Genomic DNA, 20,514 nt, shown 5'->3' on the forward strand with positions numbered 1-20,514 from the left:
GAAGGCCATTCTTTGCTATGAAACTTCTCTTCAAACTGGACAGCAGCAATTAAACAAACAATATGGAAACAATCCCCAGCAAGGGATAACAAAATACAAAATCCTCATTACAGAAGATCAAGTGAGCGGCTCACCCAGATATGGGAATCCAATCATCTGATCCTTTTCGACAAGGGCCTCCAAGTACGTGCTAATCAGGGGATCCATGCCTCCCTTCACAGCTTCAGCGATCCATTCCACAATATCCAGCTCACCAAAGTCGTGTCCGTATAGCTTCTCCATACGAGTACGGAAATGAGACACAGGAGTCCTAATACCACTGGAATGGTGCACGATGGTAACAGGATAATCCCCAATGGACGCTGCATTAAGGATGCATCCCCTGGAGTTACCAGGGTGAGCCTTCTTAAGCGCCACCCGGCTAATATTGGCAGCCACCTCGGCCACGGGTGCAAAGTCGAGGAAGCCAGTCAGATTCCGAAAGCGCGGAACCGCGTTCTGTGTAACGGCAAAACGCAATAGTGCGTTGAGGGCGTCCTCGCTGGGTGCGTTGTGTCCAATCACCGCGCATGGCCTATGAATTGTCACGCTGAGCCCTGTTGTTTGCGCAACCTTCTCGAGGAGTCGTTCCCCGGCCCACTTAGAGGCTGTGTAGCCCTCGGATCCGTCACTGGGGGGTCGGTATGGGCTCATTGAGATGGGCGGGAATGCGTATTGGCCGGAGAGAAGTGTCACGCGGTTGGATGAGATGAAGTGCACGGGTATGTGGCGGGGGAGAGCCAAGTCGACAAGGAAGCGCAGCGAACCAAGGTTTGGCTGGCACAGGGAAGAGTAATTGTTTAGGCAGTGCCCAACACTTCCGGCGTGGATAATGAGGTCGATGCGCGACTGCAGGAAGGAAATTCCATCGGAAGATAAACCAAGGGAGTCAGACTGGAGACTACCGGGATAGTAGGCGATTTTGCTCGATCGAGAGAAGCTTTTGCTAGAAGCTTTGGGAAGAGCAATGCAATGAACCCGCTTCACATTGTTGTCTTTGATCAATGCTTGCAGAACCTCGGCACCGAGGAAGGTATGTGCCCCTGTCAGCAGAACCTCGATGTTGGTATCTTGAATAGAACTAGGGTGGCTCGTTTGGCTACTTGACAACGACGTCTGGACCTCGGTTTCCATGTCCCAATCAACCTCATCGGTTGGGCCTTGCTGCCGTTTCTCGGAATGGAGGCGTGTCGCCATGCGGCCCAATGTGCAGTCTTGGTACAGCTCTGTGATAGGGACTGCTAGCCCCAGAGTTTCCCTAATGGCCCCTTGTAGCTGCATCAACAAGAGAGAACTCCCACCAACCAAAAAGAAATCGGAATCGGACGTTAGGCTGGCTCGGGATACTGCCAAGGATTGACCAAGCACCTCCTCCCATAATAAACTCAGCTCCCCTTCCTCTAACGAAAGCTTCCGGTTATTCCCTTGATCTGACCGCTCCCATCTTGGAAGATCCATGCTCTCGATCGCTCTGCGATCGACCTTTCCGTTTGGCGTCTGCGGCAAACGTTCTACCGCGACAACAAGCGAGGGGTGCATGTATACAGGAAGAGGCAAGCGATGTCCAAGACTCTGCAGTTCAGCTGCAGCGAGTGTCTTGTTATGTTCTGAATGTAGCACAACATGCGCAACCAGCATCCGTGCCTCGTCCTCTCCACGAACCGTAACAATAGCCTCAGCAACGATATCACTGGCCGTCTGGACAATGGTATTCGCTACGTCATCTAAGTCGATCCGTAAACCACGCAGCTTGACCATGTTATCGTTTTCTTTCCGTCCCATGAAGACTAGGGTTCCGTCGGCTTGTAACCTTCCTCGGTCGCCCGTCTTGAACATGCGCGTCCACCCTCGAGCCACATCATCTGCATCCGCGAAGGGATCAAGCACGAACTTTGCAGTAGAAAGATTGGGAAGGTTCAGATAGCCTAGTGCGACGCCAGCGCCACCTACGCAGATCTCACCCGGATAGCCTAGTGGTACAGGTTCCGAAGAGTTCTCATCCAGGATGTAGACCGAGTAGTTGGGTAGGACCCTGCCAACTGACGCGTGCTCTGTGAACCTGCTGGCGGTATTTATCGAGATCTTGTCAAATGTCACGGCAAGGGATGTCTCAGTCGGCCCGTAGCAGTTCGTTAACTGCATGTTGGGATTCCCCAGATTGATGAACGCCCGTACGAGCTGCTGCGAAACCTCCTCGCCGCCCGTGCATGCATGCGTCCAGTGTGCGCATTTACATAGCCAGTCATATCCATACCGCAGCAACATGGCGTATTCCGATGGGGTGGCGATGGTGAATGTTACGCACTGTTTGAGCATTAGCTTGGAGAGCGCTATGGGGTCGCCGCGAGAGGCCGCCGGCACGATTAGTAGTGAGCCGCCATTAGCGAGAGCACAGAATGTCTGTGTTAGGGACATGTCGAAGCCGAAAGAGCTCTGCTGCAACACCGTTTCACCGTGCAGCGAGAGCTCGTCCGTCTTTACGGCGAGGTGGTTCAGGAACCCGAATTGGTTCAGCTGAATACCCTTGGGTCTTCCGGTCGAACCGCTAGTGTAGAAGAGGAAGGCTGGGTTAGTTGGATCGGAAAGATCATCCCCAGCACCGGTGCCTGTGGCCTGGTCTCCATTCGAGAGGATGGAAAGATTGACGATGGAGATGTCCCTGCGCAGCGACAACGCCGAGTCCACAGTATCTTGATGGCACAGGAGCATAGAGGGCTTGCAGTCAGCAAGGATTGCAGAATGGCGTTCTTTAGGAAGGTTTGTGTCGAGCGGCACGTATACATGACCGAGCCGTAATATTGCTAACATTGAGATGATGATGCTGGCTGAAGGTTGGCAAAAGACTGCTATACGTGACCCTTGCGTAGGCCTCTCCTTGTGGATGGCTGACTCTACTAACCGAATCTTGTCTTCAAGCTCTGCATATGTGAGAGCTCCATTGGAGTCAATGATGGCGACACTATCCCCGTGGCTCTTGATGATACCATCCACTCTTTTTGAAAGTGTATCAGGCCAATCGTATGACTTGCGCTGTCCCTTGCCGACATAGATTCCCTTCTCTATGGCGGTTGCATCGAAAAGACTGTACCGGTCTAGCTTCTGCGACGTGTCAAAGGATAGGAGATCCAGTAGCTGAACATAAGACGTCATTATAAGTTCGGCTGCATCCCTGTCATACAGGTAGCTCTGTGCCATGACCTGTACGTCGCACGACCCCTCTGCCGTCTCGTAGATGCCAAAGCCGAGATCGAACGGGCTCTCCGCGTCACGGATGGCCTCGACGGACAGACGACAGTCTTTCCCTAAGCTCGTCTCTGCCATGGCACCTACGCGATAATTGAATGTGACCTGAAATAATGGGCTGAAGGACGCATCCCGCGGCACATTAAGATGGTCGAGGATCACATCTATTGGGACGCGGCCGTTGCTCCGACCCTCGAGGACGTGTCTGGACGTTCGTTGGACTAGGTCTGTGAATGGTCTCTGGCGGTCAATCTTGAAGCGTAGCGGAAGCATATTTAGGAAGAATCCAACAGTCTCTGCAACGTTGTCATCAGTGCGACTGGCATCCGTTACCCCGATGCATAGCTCCTCGATTCCCATCATCTTGGCAAAAAGCACCTGTACGGTCGCGAGATACAGATTGAACGGCGTTACCCGCAAAGCCCTGCTTGCATCCTTGATCTTGGTCACAAGGTCCCTTCCAATATCCCTTTTGATTGTATGGCTTTCATACTGGCGAAGGGGCTGCCGGCGTCGAGCAGATGAAATGGGGAGCAGGGGCAACACGTCAGGCAGTGTGGCGTGCACTGTTCCCCAGAAAGCTATCTCATCATCCATGGCCCCAGACTCTACTGCCCTTCGCTGCTCGACCGACACATCCAGACACTGCTTCAGTTGCCGACTTAATGGTTGCAAGATGTAGGCTCGCTCAAGATCTCGCAAAATTGTGTACCAGCTCACGCCGTCGATGACAATATGGTGATATCCAAAAATAATGACAAATTCATTTTCGGTCTCAGTGGACAGTAGCGTGGAGGCAAATGTGTCTCCGTAGGCCAGGTCCCATGTGTGATATCGCAAAGCGTCAAACTCAAGTTGCACATCCTCACAGCTCGATGCGTGGAGATACCTGAGCGGGGATGAATTGAAGGGGCTGCGCAAAAGACCCTGCGTAGGCTCACCCGTCTCTTCGTCGGCATAGAAGCAAGTTCGGAGACTGGCATGGTGGGCAATGACCGTGTTGAGTGCTTCGCGGAATCTCCCTACATCTAGGGGTCCCCTAATGGCGTACGAGACAACGATATTGCAAGTGGTTGGGTCATCTATATATTGCCCCAGGAACCAGAGCCTAGATTGAGCGTAAGACATGGATTCGACTCTGGAGGTATTCCTCACCACACGTTCCTGGGGTGGAGTACCTGAAAATACTTCCGCCTTTGATTTGTCAGAAGCAAACTTTGACGAGCCAGTCTTCTCTTCTACTTCCAATACACTTGCTGGCGTCCAGGCCCTACTTAAAGGCGTGCTCGGACTGTCTGGAACATTCTGCACGTCCAGAGAGGTTGATGTCCGTGGACTTGAAGATGGCTCGCCGCTTTCGCTTGTTGGTACTGGCGATGTTGTCTGGGACCGGTCGTCTTTACTTGTAGTGGTACCGTTAATAGCGCCAGTGTTAGTTGCATTTGTTGCAACCTTTGCCTTCTCCGGGCTGCGTTCCGCTTGTATCGCAAGATACTGAGTTGCTGTGTCCATACAAATCTCACTGATTGTGTCTCCGCCAAGAAAGCGCAGTACTGGTACGTCAAGATGGATCTCCTTCAAGAACCAGGTGCGTGTCTCCACAGCAAGAAGGGAGTCAAAGCCCAGGTCAAGAAGAGGAACATGGACGTTTACGCTCCCAGAATCTAACTGCATCATGGACTCAAGCTTTGCGGAAAAGGCCTCTTGCAAGAGAGAATGGGCTTCTTGCACCGACTGTACTTCATCCAGCTTCTGTCTGATATGCAGCCCATTGTTGGCCCCTTGTCGCAAGTCAACTCGGTCTTTTTCGGGGTACATGATGAAATGCGAGAGCCGCGAGTCGCTGTACCAAGGTGGCCTGAGCGGTGCATCAGGACTGTCCAGGAAGGGCTCGAACCCCATGCAAATATCGGCATCCATCTGTGAGTCGACAGGGCTTGCAAGCACTCCCTCTGCAAATAGGAAGTGGGCGTCTGTCTCAGATGCTGGCATAAAGCCTTGCTTGCGGAGGTGCTCTACCAGCCTCTCGTCTTGTCTTGTGATGTAGCCTGCATCAGCTATAACGCCCACGTGGATCACCGAGCCTGCCATTCCCCTAGCCCTGCGGTTGGAAACGAGGCTGGCCCCGAACAAGTTGGCTGCATGATAGTTGCCTTGACCACGGTTATTTCCAACGGTAGCTACAGAGGAAAATAGGATGAAATATTCGAGCTCGGGAGTTGAGAACTCTTCATCCAGATATCGTGACCCCTCTACTTTTGGCTTCAATGTATCATTCAAAGAGTTAACGTCCATATTCAAAAACATCTTGTCGTGAAGGACCATTGCTCCATTGGCCACTCCCCCAATTGGGGGCATCTCGGTTTTGATCTGGTCAAGGGTCCGTCGGATTGATCGTCGGCTTGTTACATCCATCTTGTAAAGACGAATATCAGCTTGATAGTCTTGTCGTATCATATCGAGCCAGGCCGGGTCCACCTCACCACGTCGGCTGGAAATGGCGATGTGTCGAGCTCCGTTCCGAACCATATAGCCGCAGATGGATTGACCCAGATCGCCATTCAAGCCCACCATTAGATGCGTCTTACATGAAGAGAAGATTCCTGTCGGTATAAATGGCTTGAGCTGGACTGTCAATGGCTCATCCTGCTGCTGACGCCAGTCGACCAACGCAGGGTATGCCAAAGTAGATGAAGGGATTCCTGCAAGCGATCGAAGTGGATGGATTACCAACTCGGTTTGCTTTCCCTTGCTCACAGCGACAAGGGCATCTGCATATGCGCTTTGGAGTTCCCTATTGTCTATCTCGAGGAGAGAGGGCTTGAAGTGTCTGATGACGCACCCACGGGGAACAAGGCCCCGGATATCTCGGGATTCCGGCCTAGAGCAGTCTACCAAGACCGTTATGTCACGCGGCAACGCCCTCCTAATTGAGGAACTTAGCGCGTGAGGGCTGATATAGATCCAGTTTGAATGCAACGTTGCATGTGCCCCGCTTGTTGCATAGTAAACTTTGCGACCTTTCCACAGACTGCTACATTCAATCGCTTTGGCAAAGCTCTCAGACGGTGGCTCGTATACTAACACTCCGCCCCATTGAGGAATGCTAACTGCGAGGCTTCGACAGATGATCTGACTAGCGATAGCTTCAAGCACTAACGCTTCTTTCCCTTCTATGGGTTTAGAATCTACCCGAAGGCTGTCTTGTGGAGTGCACAGAATGATAGACTTGTTTTCCGACGATATAGCGAAGGCATTTCCGCACTCAGGATCAATAACACCATAGCATAAGAAGTACATTGGATCTGATTGGGTCAGAGCCATTGATAAATGTACCTTTAGCGCGATTTGCTCAATGCTATGAGACATCCATTGGCGGCGAAAAATGCCAGAGTCTACCCCAAGAATGGACACCATATCACCATTGATATTGACTTCGACTTCCGCGCTTGCCAGGGTGACATGCTTATTGATTGCACGTCGCGATGCATTGTATCTCTCATTGCGTGCTTTATCAGGGATGAGACGAGGAATCAGCAAGGTCTCTCTATCCAGAGCGAGCTCTGCCTCTGTCGACCACAGCATGTCTTTATCAACATAGTGTTCCTGTTTCATTAAAGCCAACCGCAGAAAGCCTTCCGCCAGCACTACAGTGTTCGCGGCTGATGGCTTTGCAATATCCAGGAGCTGCAAGTTGATATCGCTCCGTTCGGTACGCAAGGCCCGAGCTATACCAACAAACATGTTCGATATTGGGTTGGAGCCCCGGCATCCAGTTGTAGCCCAGAGAACGGTTTCCGAAACATCCAAAATTGCCTGAAGTCTTTCCAGCCTCACTGCCGTCAGATCGCTAGCAAACAGTGGCTGGTCCAACTCGATTAAACTGATGATAGACACTCGCTCATCTGGGCCGAGGGTGAGTAGATCAAGACTGGGGACTGTCTCGATTGTGGCATCCCAAGCGGCAAGCATCCGCTTCAAACCTCTGACCAGTCTAGCCACAGTAAGCGTCTGCCCACCCAATATGAGCAGCTTATGGGGTAATGCTGGGACCAGCTTTAGATCGGATAGAGGACTGCGCAGTACGTCAAATTGGGCATCAACAGCCTGGCTCACGAGCGTTGACAAATAGTGCTTATGCGACTCTTCATGGTCAGGGACAAATTGGTCCACGCCAGAGAAGCCGGTCCGCAGCAGGAGGTCATCCCATTGTACCGGGGAGATGCCAGGAGCCCACTGGCGGCCCTCGTCTCCCACTTGTGGGCCAAGCCACCATCCCGGTAGTGTGCCCATGATAAAGCCGAGACGCAAGAGGTCGCCTGTGATTTCCATCAAGACTAGAAACCCACCTGGCTTCAAGAGACGCCGGACATTGCGCATGGTGTCGGCGAGACAACGTGTGGCGTGCAGAACGTTGGCAGCAACGATCACATCGTAAGCGCCCTCATCGAAACCCTGGTCAACAGGATCCTTCTCAATGTCACAAACTTTGAAAGTCATTTTGTGGCGGTAATTTGAGAATTTTTCAGCTCCCTTTTCGAAAAATCCCGAGGAAATGTCGGTAAAGGTATAATGCTTGAAAGAGTTCTGCACTGCGCGTAGCACTTTCCGGGTAGTTCCCCCGACACCCGCACCGATTTCGAGTATGTTGGCTTGCGGATAGCGATGGGTGACCTGGCTGACTGCGCGCGCAATGTGATCATTCATGCCATCTAGTCCATATGCCTCGGTGTAGAAACGGCTTAGCATGTCGTTCTCCATCATCACCTCCAGGGGCTGTGTCTGACCGCGCGCGATCGATGGCAGATTTTCGCCTAGGGCACGCATGAGGCAAATGTCGATGGTCTCTTGACAGTTCTCTGCTTGACTCCACACAGCATCGCGCGAGTCTTCTAGCCACTCGCTTTTAATCGTCGGATGTCGCCCAGAGCCAGCTTCATTGACCCAGTGTTGCGCTGATTGCCAGTACATCTGCTGATGCCAGGACAAGCTCTGAATCTCCTGGGGTGAGATCTCACTTAGGAGTGCGCGGTAGTAGTAGAGGGCCGTACGGCCCATGGCCTCTACTAGCTCCTCATCTGCTGCACGATCGGGTGACTGTTCCAGCACGACCTTGTCAATCCCTGTGGAAATATCACTGTCCCAGCGGGTATTGGAGAACAGCACTCTGTCCCTACTAGCCATGGGGTCCCCAGTCGCTTGTAGCTGCACACCCTCAATCTGCACGCCTACGGAAGAGCCAAACATGATCTGTATATCCCCATCAAGCTTCGTTGCCGACGAAAATGTTACTTGGGCGGAGATGGTGGCATGGACTTCAGCATCCCCGCGGAGTGGTAAGCTGTCCAGATGAATGGTTGCTCGTCGGATGCCCACTGGAAGGTACATGGCCCACATCTGGCCGGTCAACGGGGATGCAAACGCCGCGAAGACAGCATGGAATGCAACATCTAATATTGCAGGGTGCAGTGTGTATGTATTACCAAGCTCTGCCGCTTCCCAGGATGCTTGGGTAGAAGCATAGCCCATAGTCCGTTGGGCGAGCTTGGTAGCTCGGAATGAACCCTGGTAGTCAATACCCAGCTCCCTAAGTCTTGTATAGAACGCCTCGATGTTCACATCGTTTAGGTTTGGCGGCGGTGGACTAGGCAATGGCAGTGGTGACTGGCTGGAACAAGCTTCTTCAATATGAACCTGAACAGTCCCGCTGCATGTCCGCTCGAGTATGCTGGCTGCATCATCTGCCGAGGCTGCCGAGAACACGAAGTCGGCAGATATGAATGTGTTGCTCTTTTGGACAAGACGAACAGTTGTTATGAGCTCTGTTGATTTGTTCTCGTGCAGAACAACCGCCTTGGGTATCTTGAAATCCACCAGCTCGACCAGCTTAATGGGTTTACCGTCTGCGAGTCCTTGGACCGCCTCGGTGATGGCGGCGATATAGGCAGCGCCAGGAAGGACAATCTGCCCTTGAAAAACATGGTTCCTAACCCAAGGGATTTCAGATGGTCGAAGAATGTTGCGCCATCGTAGGAGCTCGGGCGTGTCATCGGTTGCTCTGCGGCCTAGCAGTTCATGAACGTGTCGGTCGCGGAGCCGGAAGTTGTGTGAAATACGCGACTCCTTCCAATGTACCTTGCTGTGATCCCAACAGTATGGGGGCAATCCCTTAACCAGCTGTGGGTATTTCGCATTGTCTTTTTGATCAAAGGCCCGACGATAGCCATCGAAGTCAATTGCGGCGGCAGGCCCAAAGTGCTCCCAGAGATAGCCCAGGCCTCCCGAGAAAGCCTCAACCTCGTCGTCTCCACGGCGCATGATGCTGAAATATGGGATCGAACGGCCCAATGAGGCCTTGAATATCTGCGTGCTGGGACCTTTAAGTGCAGGGTGAGGCCCGACCTCCGTCACAATGTCGAAAGGACCAGCCCTCCAGAGGGAGGACTCCACCGCTGGTGCAAACAGAACTGGACTGAGAAGATTCTCAACCCAATATTGATCCTTCAGAATGCCTAGACCGCTTTCATCCTCATTATCTAGGACGAGGTCTGCATCTCCCCGCACGCTCGACACCCACACACAGTTCTCGTTAGGCTGTTGTATCTGGATATCGCATGCTTTTAGTGATGCGAGATAAGCAGCTGAACAAGGCTCCATGTGGTGCGAGTGGTATGCTGTGTCGACATTCAGCTTCCTAGCAAATATCCTTTCACTATCAAGATGCGCTTTGAGCTCATCGATAGCACCCACATCACCGGACAAAGTAACACTGGTGGGGGCATTCGCAGCAGCAACACTAACACGACCTGTATAGTCTGGCCTTCCACATAGCTCGTTAGCACTCTCGTGCGACATCCCTGCAGCTAACATGGCACCACGGTGACCCCCCGATCCTTTAGCTAGTTTCGCGTGGAAGCCACGGTAATACGCGATTCGGATGGCGTCATGGGCTGATACGATGCCGGCTGCATACACAGCCGCAATCTCGCCCGACGAATGGCCTATAACGCCACGGAACACGATGCCACTGGCACGCAGAATGTCGACAAGACCAATTTGGACCGCCGTGCAGAGAGGCTGCGATATAGCTGCTTCGCTGACACGGGAGTTGTTTCCCTCAGAGAGAAGCTCCTGGGTCAGAGACCACGATGGTGCATCCGCTCCCAGCGCCGCCAGTGACGCCTCACAGCGGGTGATTGATTCCCGGAACAGGGGGTTATGAAGAATCAGATTGCGACCCATTGATGGCCACTGGGCACCCTGGCCAGTAAATATACCCAGGATTGCAGGGCCGTCGTCCCCAAGGAGTGCATGAGAAGGGCCGTCACCACTAAAGGACGAAGATGCGGTGGTGGAACTCGAGTTGTCAGCGACAAAGGTATCCATATACGATAAAAGCTTCTGTCGTGTAGCCCCCGAGAAGAAAGCACGGTTGTTCCCAAAATGTGTGCGTCGAGACTGCAGAGTCCATGCCAGATCGTCGAGGTTAATTTGATTGTTATTACGAATGTAGCCAGCGTGAACTTCGACTGAACGCACGAGAGAGTCCCAAGAATTCGCTGACAGGAGTAGCGGTCCTACAAACCGCTCATTCTCACACTGCTCCATGTCCTGTTGCTTCCTCGTGGGTGCCTCAATTGTCTCGAGGATGACGTGAGCATTAGTGCCTCCAAACCCGAAGCTGTTGACGCTGGCGCGGAGGGGGGATCCCACTGGGACTGTGGGCCATGCGGAGGGTCTAGTAGGAACCTCTAGACGATCATATAATGGTACAATAGCGGGGTTTAACTTGGAGAAGTGCATATTAGGTGGGATTGTCTTGTTCTGCATGGCAAGAGATGCCTTCAACACACCAGCCAGACCGGCACAGCCCTCAAGATGCCCGATTACTGTCTTGATAGAGCCCACCAGTAGCTTGCCTGGGGCAGTTTGATCCTCGCTGCCTTCTGGGAAGAAGGCATCCCGTATGGCCCTTGCTTCAACTGGGTCTCCGGCTCGAGTACCGGTGCCGTGTGCCTCGAAGAATTGACAGCGGTCAACCAGAGGGTCCAGGCCAGCGTCCTTATATGCCTCTCTGATCAACTCCGTCTGTGCCGAAGCGCTTGGTACTGTGATGCCTGGGGTTCGGCCGTCCGAGTTCACAGCTATGCCTCTAACGACGCACTCGACCTGATTCCCATCGCGCATGGCTGTCTCTAGGGGCTTCAATACGACAGCTGCAAATCCTTCTCCACGGGCATAACCATTGGCCGATGCATCCCACATGCGAGAGCGGGAGTCTGGTGACAGCATGTGTAGCTTTGATTCAGCGACGTACATGGTTGGATCCAGCAAGAGGTTGGCTCCCGCAACAATTGCCATGTCACTCTGGCCTAAACGTAGGCTTTGTACTGCTTGGTGCAAGGCCACCAGAGAGCTTGAACAGGCTGTGTCTATAGTCATGGAGGCACCTTTAATGTCCAAGAAATATGATATGCGGTTTGACAAGATGCTTCGATGCGTGCCAGTTCCGTGATGGGTGTGTATCGTCTCGAGGTCACGCGCTTGAATATCAGCATAGTCACCGTTCATCAGCCCAGCATAAACTGACGTCAGAGATCCTCGAAGTTGCTCAAGGGGGCAGCCAGCAGACTCCAAGGCTTCATACACAGTTTCCAAAAGTATGCGCTGTTGTGGGTCCATGGCTTCTGCTTCTGCAGGGCTTATGCGGAAAAAGGATGCGTCGAACAGACGGATGTCTTGGGAAAGAAGATAGCTCTTGTTCTGGACGTCCGTACTACCGTGATGCTCCCCATTCTGATGGTAGAAGCTCCACAGGTTCAGTCTGTCGGGAGTAAACTCGCTGACAATATCCCTGGGCTCCTTCAGCAATTCCCACAACTTGGATGGTGAGTCGGCTCCTCCAGGGAAGCGGCATGCGGAGCCGATGATACCCACTGGTTTAGACATCTTTGTTCATATAGTAGACTAACAACAAAATTCGGGTTTACAGGCTCATGGCGGGATATATTGGATATACACGATATAAATATCCCAGCTTAGCCTGGTCCTCTCAAGAGAAGTACATTTCCAACCCGATTATTATCTCTAGTCGTGGCCTTGACTTACGTCTATAGCGACCCTCGTAAAGCGTTACTCCGTGCGCAATCTAGGCTATGGCAACGGAGTTTGCATCCTTGAGCCATTCTAGAACCAGCAAGTGATCGCGTTAAGTCCAGGTTAGACATCCTTTCGGGGCTTGGTTACGTCCGTATGAGGCTGAATGGGATAACTCCCCGAATGAAGAAGGCCTCTAATAAGCCCTGCTGCAAGGATCGTAGCCTTTAACTCCCCGAGGGATGGAGGAGCTCCGCTTATGCTGAACCAAATTCTTTTTGTGAACGATGGGGATGGTATACCATTAGATTGAGCATTCTGATTAGAGGATGTTGCTTCTATGGGTCCATTATGGCTTACACGAAGGAGCGCATTACAAACCCAAGTTTGTCCCATCCATCGGGTTCATACAAATCACTGAAATATCCTCAAATGACATCAACTAAATTGTTTTCCACCCCAGTACCACAGCGACACTTGACCCGATAACGCCTGAACGGGTGATTCGTGAAATCAGGGTTTTACTCCTCATCAAATGGACCCGTTGCCGAGCACTCAGCGAGCCCTCAAAGTGAGAGGCCCGGGCATGCTTGAGCTGGATGAGGCATGCCCGCTACCTGGTTTCGAGGACGACGAGGTCTTGGTTCGAGTAAGATGTGTGGCGATCAATCCGGTGGATGCCAAGGTCATCGATATGGCCCCCAACATCGGGGCAACGGCAGGGTGCGAGTTTGCCGGGGATGTAGTCCAAGTGGGCCCGTTAGTCAAGAATAAGCAGTTGAAGGCGGGGGTGGCCGTATTCGGCTGCGTTTGGGGAAACCATCCTAATCGGCCAGACAACGGGGCTTTCGCTAACTTCGTGGCTGTTGCCGGGGATCTGCTCTATTTGGTCCCGTCTCATCTCTCGTATCCGCAGTGTGCCAGCCTTGGCGTTGCGCTTCCCACGGTGGGGATGGCGGTATATTCTCAATGGAACCTTCGGCTGCCCTACCCGACGCATCCAGTGTCGGGCCGCACGATAGCGCGCCGGGACGCAGACGCAATGGAAAAGGATGCCGCAAGAGATGTGGGGAATCTCACGGAACCCTTACGATCCGCCCTTAAGACGCCCCGAGAGCCTGAAAGCAGCCAATACGTGCTTGTGTACGGCGGGAGCACTGCCTGCGGAGCGATAGCCTTGCAGATGATTCGCAAGTCCGGACTTGTACCGGTGTGTACCTGCTCTCCTCATAACTTCGCTATGGTCAAGGAGCTGGGCGCCGAGGAAGCGTTCGATTACCATTCCCCCACCTGCGGGGATGACATAAGACGATATACGTCTGACAACCTTGCTTACACCTTTGACTGTATCACCGATCTCGGCTCCATGCGAATCTGCTACACAGCCATGGGGCGTGCAGGTGGTAAATACATGGGCCTGGATCCTGTACCGCTACGTGGGCATACACGCCGTGATATCAAACCTGAATACGTTCTTATTTACACCATGTTCGGCAAAGAGGTCCAGTCGCCAAGACCATTTGGGAGGCCTGCTCGGCCCAAGGACCGAGCCTTCGCTGAGATCTGGTATCGAAGCACACAGGTACTGGTCGACACTCCCGGGGAGATTCGCCCACATCCTCTTGACCAAGGCTTGGATGACTTAGATGGTGTGATCAAAGGTCTAGACAGGATGCGCAAGGGGGATGTTAGCGGGGTTAAGCTAGTTTACGAATTGAAACGGTAGCTCGTTCGGTGGTATCAATTTACGCATATCATCGTTGTCCTTCCCCTCATCTCTCCCATTCATTCGCCGTGATAAACAACAGCTTCCCCTCTCTTGGATTCCACACCAGCTCCAACGTCCTCCAATGAAAAGGTCTCTTGGACCAGCCACATCTGCTATAATACACGCGTATATCAATGTATATCCGTTACGCTCTCCATAAAATGTGAAACTAGCTACTTGTCTCTCAGTAGGGATTCCTCACGCAATTGCCTATTCGAGACCTGCGCGTGGAAACAGGTCAAGTTTTGCGAGCTGCAGCCCGTAAGCTGACAGGAAACTCTCTCCAAAAGTACACCATTCTGTGGTGAACTGAAATATTCCTGTTTGTGACCTCTACAGCCTCTCCGGCCTCGGGCCAATCAACGAATTAGTTTTACTGATACTTCTCCCCTTACTTACTGCATGATACTGTACGATAGCTGCGGCTAATGTATAGACAGGTGACGCTGACCATTTGCTTGTGCCTGTCTCTCACCGTCCGCCACTCGTTTATTCCTGCTATTACTTGGAATGTTGCTCATCCGTCAGGAGTTAGTTCCCGGCTATTCCACAAAGCTTTTATTCGTTCGATCTTACATGAACTGATTGATAAGTGGTTCACGAGGCTATTATCAGCCAGGGTGAGAACACAATTACGAGGCAGCAATGGTAAATCATGGCCGAACCAGTAGTCGTACGCAAGTCACTCGAGTCAATGAGATGAGATTCTTATTTCGTCGTGTAACTAGTAGTCAAAGTTCTACAAATGATATAATGACTATTGTCCTCTCAATTCGCGGCTTGGGGCACTCGTTAGGCCTTGTTTTTCTTTTTTGTTTTTGCAGTGTACCGCTACCTACCTTGCTCTTTCTCTAACTCTCACAAATAGTGAGAGACCAGAGCGAAAATATGTGCGCTCAAACAAGCCAGGGTGGACCGTCTCGTAAACGCCGAAGGCAGGCTGTTGTATGCACGGAGTGTCGTCGACGCAAGATCGCATGCGATCGAAATACTCCCTGCGCCCAGTGCATTCAATCTAACTCCCCTTGCACCTACTACAATTCGTACAACTCATATTCCGCGAGCGCCGACTTCTCCAGCGACCAGGATAATAGCGTTAAGCCCCAGCACCGACGATCCTCGTCAACAGCTGTTCCGGCGATACATAACTTTGGACCAAGGATGCAATTGCCCAACCCCACGACGGTCAATTACCATGATACTTTCACCAATGCCGCTGACATGAACACATTACTTCCAACCAGTACCACAGCTCTCGATACGGGGGCTACAGGCTGGTTCGATACCAACAATCTTGGTCCTTTGACGGCGCCACTCAGCATAAACCTGGAGACTCCTCCCATACCATTCACGGACGTAGGGCTTGATGGGGTCACGAGCATGGCGGAATCGACAGCAATGGATGCTGTGCAGACACTAAGCTCCCCATCTCAACACCCGGCCAAAGTAGTCTTCCTGAAGTCCAGGTTATACGGGCCAAGTCATTGGATGACCCTCTTCCGCAAGGTAACCAACCAATGATGAAAGTTGGTTGGCTAGAATCATGGCTAACTTACAATCTGGGTAAAAAGTACGAGCAACAGGGTCTTTTCAACGACATCATTAATGTCATCTCCCATGGTGAGGGTTATTCCGTCTTGCAACAATGTAAACAGCTGGCGCAGAGTTTGAAGGCAAGGAGCTGTCCCACTCCACAGTTGCTTTCGCGGCCACCTCAAGAGCTCATGCCCTCGAGGGAAGTCTCCGACCGGCTGGTACAGTTGTACCTACGCACCTTCGAGTCGGTGCTCCGGGTTCTGCATATTCCCAGCTTTCAGGAAGACTACGTGCAATATTGGAGCAACCCGCAGGCGGCTAGTGAATCGTTGGTCCTCCAAATCCTACTTGTTCTGGCAATCGGTACATGTTTCTACCAGGATCCCTTGTCATCGGAAGGTGCTGGCGGAGGCCCAACATTGCATGACCAGTCGACACAGTGGATACATGCAGCCCATATAAGGCTGACGGCTCCGTTCCGGAAGAGGCACCTCGACCTTCGCGGTGTGCAAAATCAGTGCCTGCTAGTCATTGCCCTGTTGACCAACACCAATGCTGTCGGTGGAGACCTCGCCTCAATCACCACGGCTTCACTCATACAAAGTGGTATGGCCATCGGCCTTCACCTCGGGCCTAGCCAATTACCCGTCAGCCCCTTGGATGCTGAGATCCGACGAAGGCTGTGGGCGACGATGCTAGAGCTAGCAGTGCAGGCGAGTCTTGACTCGGGCATGCCCCCCGTCATCTCAGCAGAGGCTTACGATTCATGTGAGCTTCCATCTAACCTCGACGACTCCCAGATTAGTGAATCGAGCACATCCTTGCCGGCATCGCAACCGATGACCACATTCACACAGAGCTCAATCCAATGCGCCTTGCTGAGGTCACTTCCCATCCGGCTCAAGATAGCCCAAACACTGAGTCGATTTCGCACTAAGTTACTGTACGACGCTGCCCGGTCCATGGGGGCCGAGCTCACAGCGGCCCTCCGCGAGACGTCGGAGCTGATCGACTCCTTCGTTCCCACTCCACCATCGGCCTTCCAGGTCCAGCTCCAGGACCTCTTAGCAAGGCGCTTCCTACTCATCTTGCATGCACAGTTTGGGCACAAGGCATCCAGCGATGTCAACTACCATTTCTCGCGGACAGTCTGCCTCGACTGCTCCCTTCTTCTGCTGTCACCCTCGCCCAACAGTAGCACCAACGAAGCAACAGGGCGTCGTGACGGCAATATCACGTCTTCCTCGCTCAATGATTACACCAACCTCCGTCTTTACGGTGACGGATTGTTCAAGAACGTCTTCCTGGCCGCATCCTTGACGGTGTGTACCGAGCTCCTCCTTCAGCTACGCGAGGACTCATCGCCCGCGGCGTCCTCGCTATCGCGACGTGAGCTAATACAGACTATCGAGGACGCTACCTCTCTGACGCGCCGCCGTATCCTTCGGGGTGAGACCAGCGTGAAATTACACGCCTTTCTCGCCTGTGTGCTGGCCAAGATCGGCACCTCTAAACGTCGCCTATCTCTTCAGCACAAGCCGCCAACCGAGCAGGTCGTAGCTAACGCGGCAAAGCGCACCCTTGACTCGTGCTCCAGTATCCTAGAGGCCAGGCTACGTCGCATGGAAACAAGACCACATCCAGGCCCTATTGTCAATGCTCCACTGGGTAGCCATCTCTCATTCCCTGAGTTGACTCCCCTCGATACTGAAAATGGTGATGGGCTTGGACGAAGAGGTGCCGTCTCGACAATACTTGAGCGATCCAGTGGCACTAGTCCGTCACTGGATGACGGCTCCGATGCTTGGTCCTTCCCAGCTTGGGAGAATGAAACTGCCTCCTCCTGAAAGGTAAGACTCACGCTTACATTACCAGTATGGTAATGCCCTAGAGCTAACCTTTCTGAGGCAGGGGTAGTGCCAACTCGAGGTGAGCTCTTTGCCTTTCCGGCGTTACCTGTTCGTGGCGTATCCATGGGCTTTGGGCTCTCTATGCTTTCTTCATGCTTTCGATCATATCTATGAAACCTTTCCCTCACAAATTGACTGTAGTGAACATCATACTTTACAAAATATGGCTCATGCCGCCATTTTGAGTTGTTACAAAAGAATTGCATTATATGTTCCGATATGGGCTATACTTGCGGTTTGTGCAATGGGTGTCTATATCATCTCAATTGGCGTCGATGGTTTGAATACTCGAAGGCTTCTTTTATCGATTTTACATAGTATGTTTCCATTCCATAGACAATTTAAATAGCGAGGCACAATTCGCGAGATGTAAACAGGACACCCCAAGTGTCTACTGTGCCGCCCCGTTACTTGCGCCTAATAAAGGCCAAATCGCCCTCCTTCACGCCGATATTTTTCTCCACCTCTTCAATCCTGTACTGTTCCAGTATGGTGACCATCGCCACCTTCATCAAGGTGTCAGCCATGTGCTTGCCAAGGCACTTGCCCGACACCACGCCGAAGCGCATGAAACCATAGCGATAGTCGTTCGGCGAGAGACTCGCGAAGCGCTCAGGCCGGAACTGGCCGCCGTCCGGGCCCCAGGTCAGGGCATTAGTATTGAGACGCCTCACGTCAATGACGACGGGGGTCTGCGCCGGAATCTTGTAGCGCCCGATTACCTTGTCAATGGTTATGCATTCTGGTACCGAAAACCCTGCAAATGCCTGCGTTTAGCGGATCTTGCTCCCTTCGTAGAAGGGGGGGGGAGGCTTACATGTTGCGGGCTGCAGCCGGATGCTCTCCAAGCACAAGTAGTGTAGGAGTGAGTCTTGACGTGCCACGTAGGCTTTTAGGTCAAGGTCTTCCCCAGATCTCTGGGCCACGATCTCCTCGTAGAGCCTTTGTTGGAAATCTGGGTGTCGGGCTAACTGGCCAAGCATGAATGCCAGCACATTGCCGGTGATGTCGATGTTGGTGAAGATCATCTCATCGATGGTTTGGAGGTACTAAGGGTATGTTAATGACTTGTTCAACCCCTATCTCGAAGCTCTGGTCATACCTGGTCCATTGTTATGTCCTGGCCTAGCTGTACGCCTTTGAAAACATGCTCAGCTGGGATTGCTAGGCCATTCTGCTGTCCTCGTCAGCCACACGAACGACTATAATTGTGTCGTCTCACATGTACCTTCCGCGCAGTCTCCAGTATCTCAAGGTTGAAAGCCTTCCAATCTCGATGATACAGATCCAGCAGCCGTCTAGAAGGGGTCGGCAGCATATTGAACCATCGATATCTCTGCCATCGGCCCGTCACGGCGTACTTCAGCGCCTGTTTTTGACTTTGACCGATGCCAACGAGCTTTGTATAAGCCTGATTATGTGATCAGCTTCCAAGATAAACTTTGCACAAGAAGTACCCAGGTCTTACTTCGTCATCGTAAGCCCCACCATAAAAGCTCTGCGGAATAACACGCAACGGCAAGACCTTACAAGACGTCGGCGCATTGACAACCAGCCTGCCCACTCCGACGCGGAGCGAGTCATTCCTAAGTGTATTCAGCCACCTAACAACCTCCTTCTGAAACGAAGGAATCATAGTAAGACCAGCCGCATGCGTATACGCTGGATCGAAATACCGCCGAACGTCCCGCCACTGCTCTCCATTAAGTGCGCCGACACATTGCCCGAGGACACTTTTCAATATTAGATTTCACCCATGATATGCGTAGCACGGCAAGCAGACGAACCGATAGAAGTAATCTCCGAAGTTCATACCAGTCGGCTTGAAATGGTCTATAGAAAGCGTTAGCCAGATGTCCCTCACGGAAAAGATCGGCCATACCTTTGGCATCGTTGCGCAGGAACTCCCGCACGTGCTCCGCCGTGTGCAGAACCACTTCGCGATGCGCTCCATCGCGGATGATATATGGCTCGTCGTGGGCTAGTTTCTCTCCTTGTTTGGATATCTCGTGTCTGCGGGGGGGTTGTCTCTGTGGTTAGCCAGGTTGTGTCTGGTGACGCAGCTTAGCGAGCTGGAGACGTACGGCTCGAATAGAAGGGCTGCTTTGGATGTTCGGCCTAGACTCAGCTCTTTCATTGGTACCCCGTCCATATCCAGGTACTTTAGCCTCTACAGAAGGTCGTTAGCATTACCTTTGGCTATGGTGGGTAGATTGTCGTCCTTCCATATCCTACTTGTTCAACTTACGTTTCCATTGCGGGAGAGGAGAATAACTACGATGAAGATACCAATTCCATAGGATAGGACTGCCAGAGGGGATGTGCGAGACAGTCCCTCGATTCCGCTGAAGGGCCGTAGGAACTCGACCAAAGCATGGTCTATAGAATTCATAACGAAGGGTGAGCTGATGCGTGCCTGTGTGAATCTTTAGTCAGTTCTCGGTATATTGCCCAGCAAAGCTCCAAAGCAAATTACAAGAGGCTGAAGCGTATAGAAGGAAAAAGTGCAAGCAGGAGAGCCTCTTCTGCCCTTGTTCTGTTCTCGGCGGCGTGGCTCGATGCTAGGGCTAAGGCGACACTGAAGCCTTCTCCGAACCCTAACGGAGATAACGCTTTCTCCCCGACTACGCATTAACTCCCCAGAATCAACGCTGACCTAATAATTAACAAGCTTAATCATGTAATATTCTTTGGGGCCATATGGATATCTCATAAAAGTAGTAGTTTCATATTCATGCACGACCCAAGCTGCGAATCTACGGCGATCGGTGACCATCTACGGCAATGAATCTAACTAATCCAACTCCGTCACCCAGATTGAGTCTGACAGACTGGGACTGTGATCTTTCAAATGTGGCTCTAGATGTGATACCAAAATGGTCTCACTTATTCTATCTTGTAGTCCTATGCATCATCACCAAG

General features: G+C 52.2%; 4 protein-coding genes across 4 annotated transcripts; 2 read left to right on the top strand and 2 right to left on the bottom strand.

Annotated features, from left to right (window-relative positions):
* Positions 1-117: 117 nt before the first annotated feature.
* On the bottom strand, positions 118-12,231 carry ABOM_002899 (uncharacterized protein; the record flags this gene model as incomplete). The annotated part of the gene is made up of 2 exons (XM_022530029.1): positions 118-2,860; positions 2,939-12,231. 2 exons carry the CDS (start codon positions 12,229-12,231, stop codon positions 118-120), a joined length of 12,036 nt encoding a protein of 4,011 aa, XP_022391858.1.
* Positions 12,232-12,913: 682 nt separating this feature from the next.
* ABOM_002900 (zinc-binding alcohol dehydrogenase family protein) lies at positions 12,914-14,104 on the top strand (the record flags this gene model as incomplete). The annotated part of the gene is made up of 1 exon (XM_022530030.1): positions 12,914-14,104. The coding sequence occupies one exon, from the start codon at positions 12,914-12,916 to the stop codon at positions 14,102-14,104; it is 1,191 nt and encodes a 396-aa protein (XP_022391757.1).
* Positions 14,105-15,034: 930 nt separating this feature from the next.
* ABOM_002901 (uncharacterized protein) lies at positions 15,035-17,529 on the top strand (the record flags this gene model as incomplete). The annotated part of the gene is made up of 2 exons (XM_022530031.1): positions 15,035-15,652; positions 15,718-17,529. 2 exons carry the CDS (start codon positions 15,035-15,037, stop codon positions 17,527-17,529), a joined length of 2,430 nt encoding a protein of 809 aa, XP_022391758.1.
* A 470-nt stretch (positions 17,530-17,999) lies between these two features.
* Positions 18,000-19,984, bottom strand: ABOM_002902 (cytochrome P450; the record flags this gene model as incomplete). The annotated part of the gene is made up of 9 exons (XM_022530032.1): positions 18,000-18,349; positions 18,410-18,641; positions 18,695-18,766; positions 18,821-19,003; positions 19,061-19,325; positions 19,380-19,425; positions 19,475-19,605; positions 19,677-19,762; positions 19,841-19,984. 9 exons carry the CDS (start codon positions 19,982-19,984, stop codon positions 18,000-18,002), a joined length of 1,509 nt encoding a protein of 502 aa, XP_022391785.1.
* Between the last annotated feature and the right edge of the window lie 530 nt (positions 19,985-20,514).

Source organism: Aspergillus bombycis, assembly GCF_001792695.1.
Source record: "Aspergillus bombycis strain NRRL26010 chromosome Unknown contig00018, whole genome shotgun sequence".
Lineage (NCBI taxonomy): Eukaryota > Fungi > Ascomycota > Eurotiomycetes > Eurotiales > Aspergillaceae > Aspergillus > Aspergillus bombycis.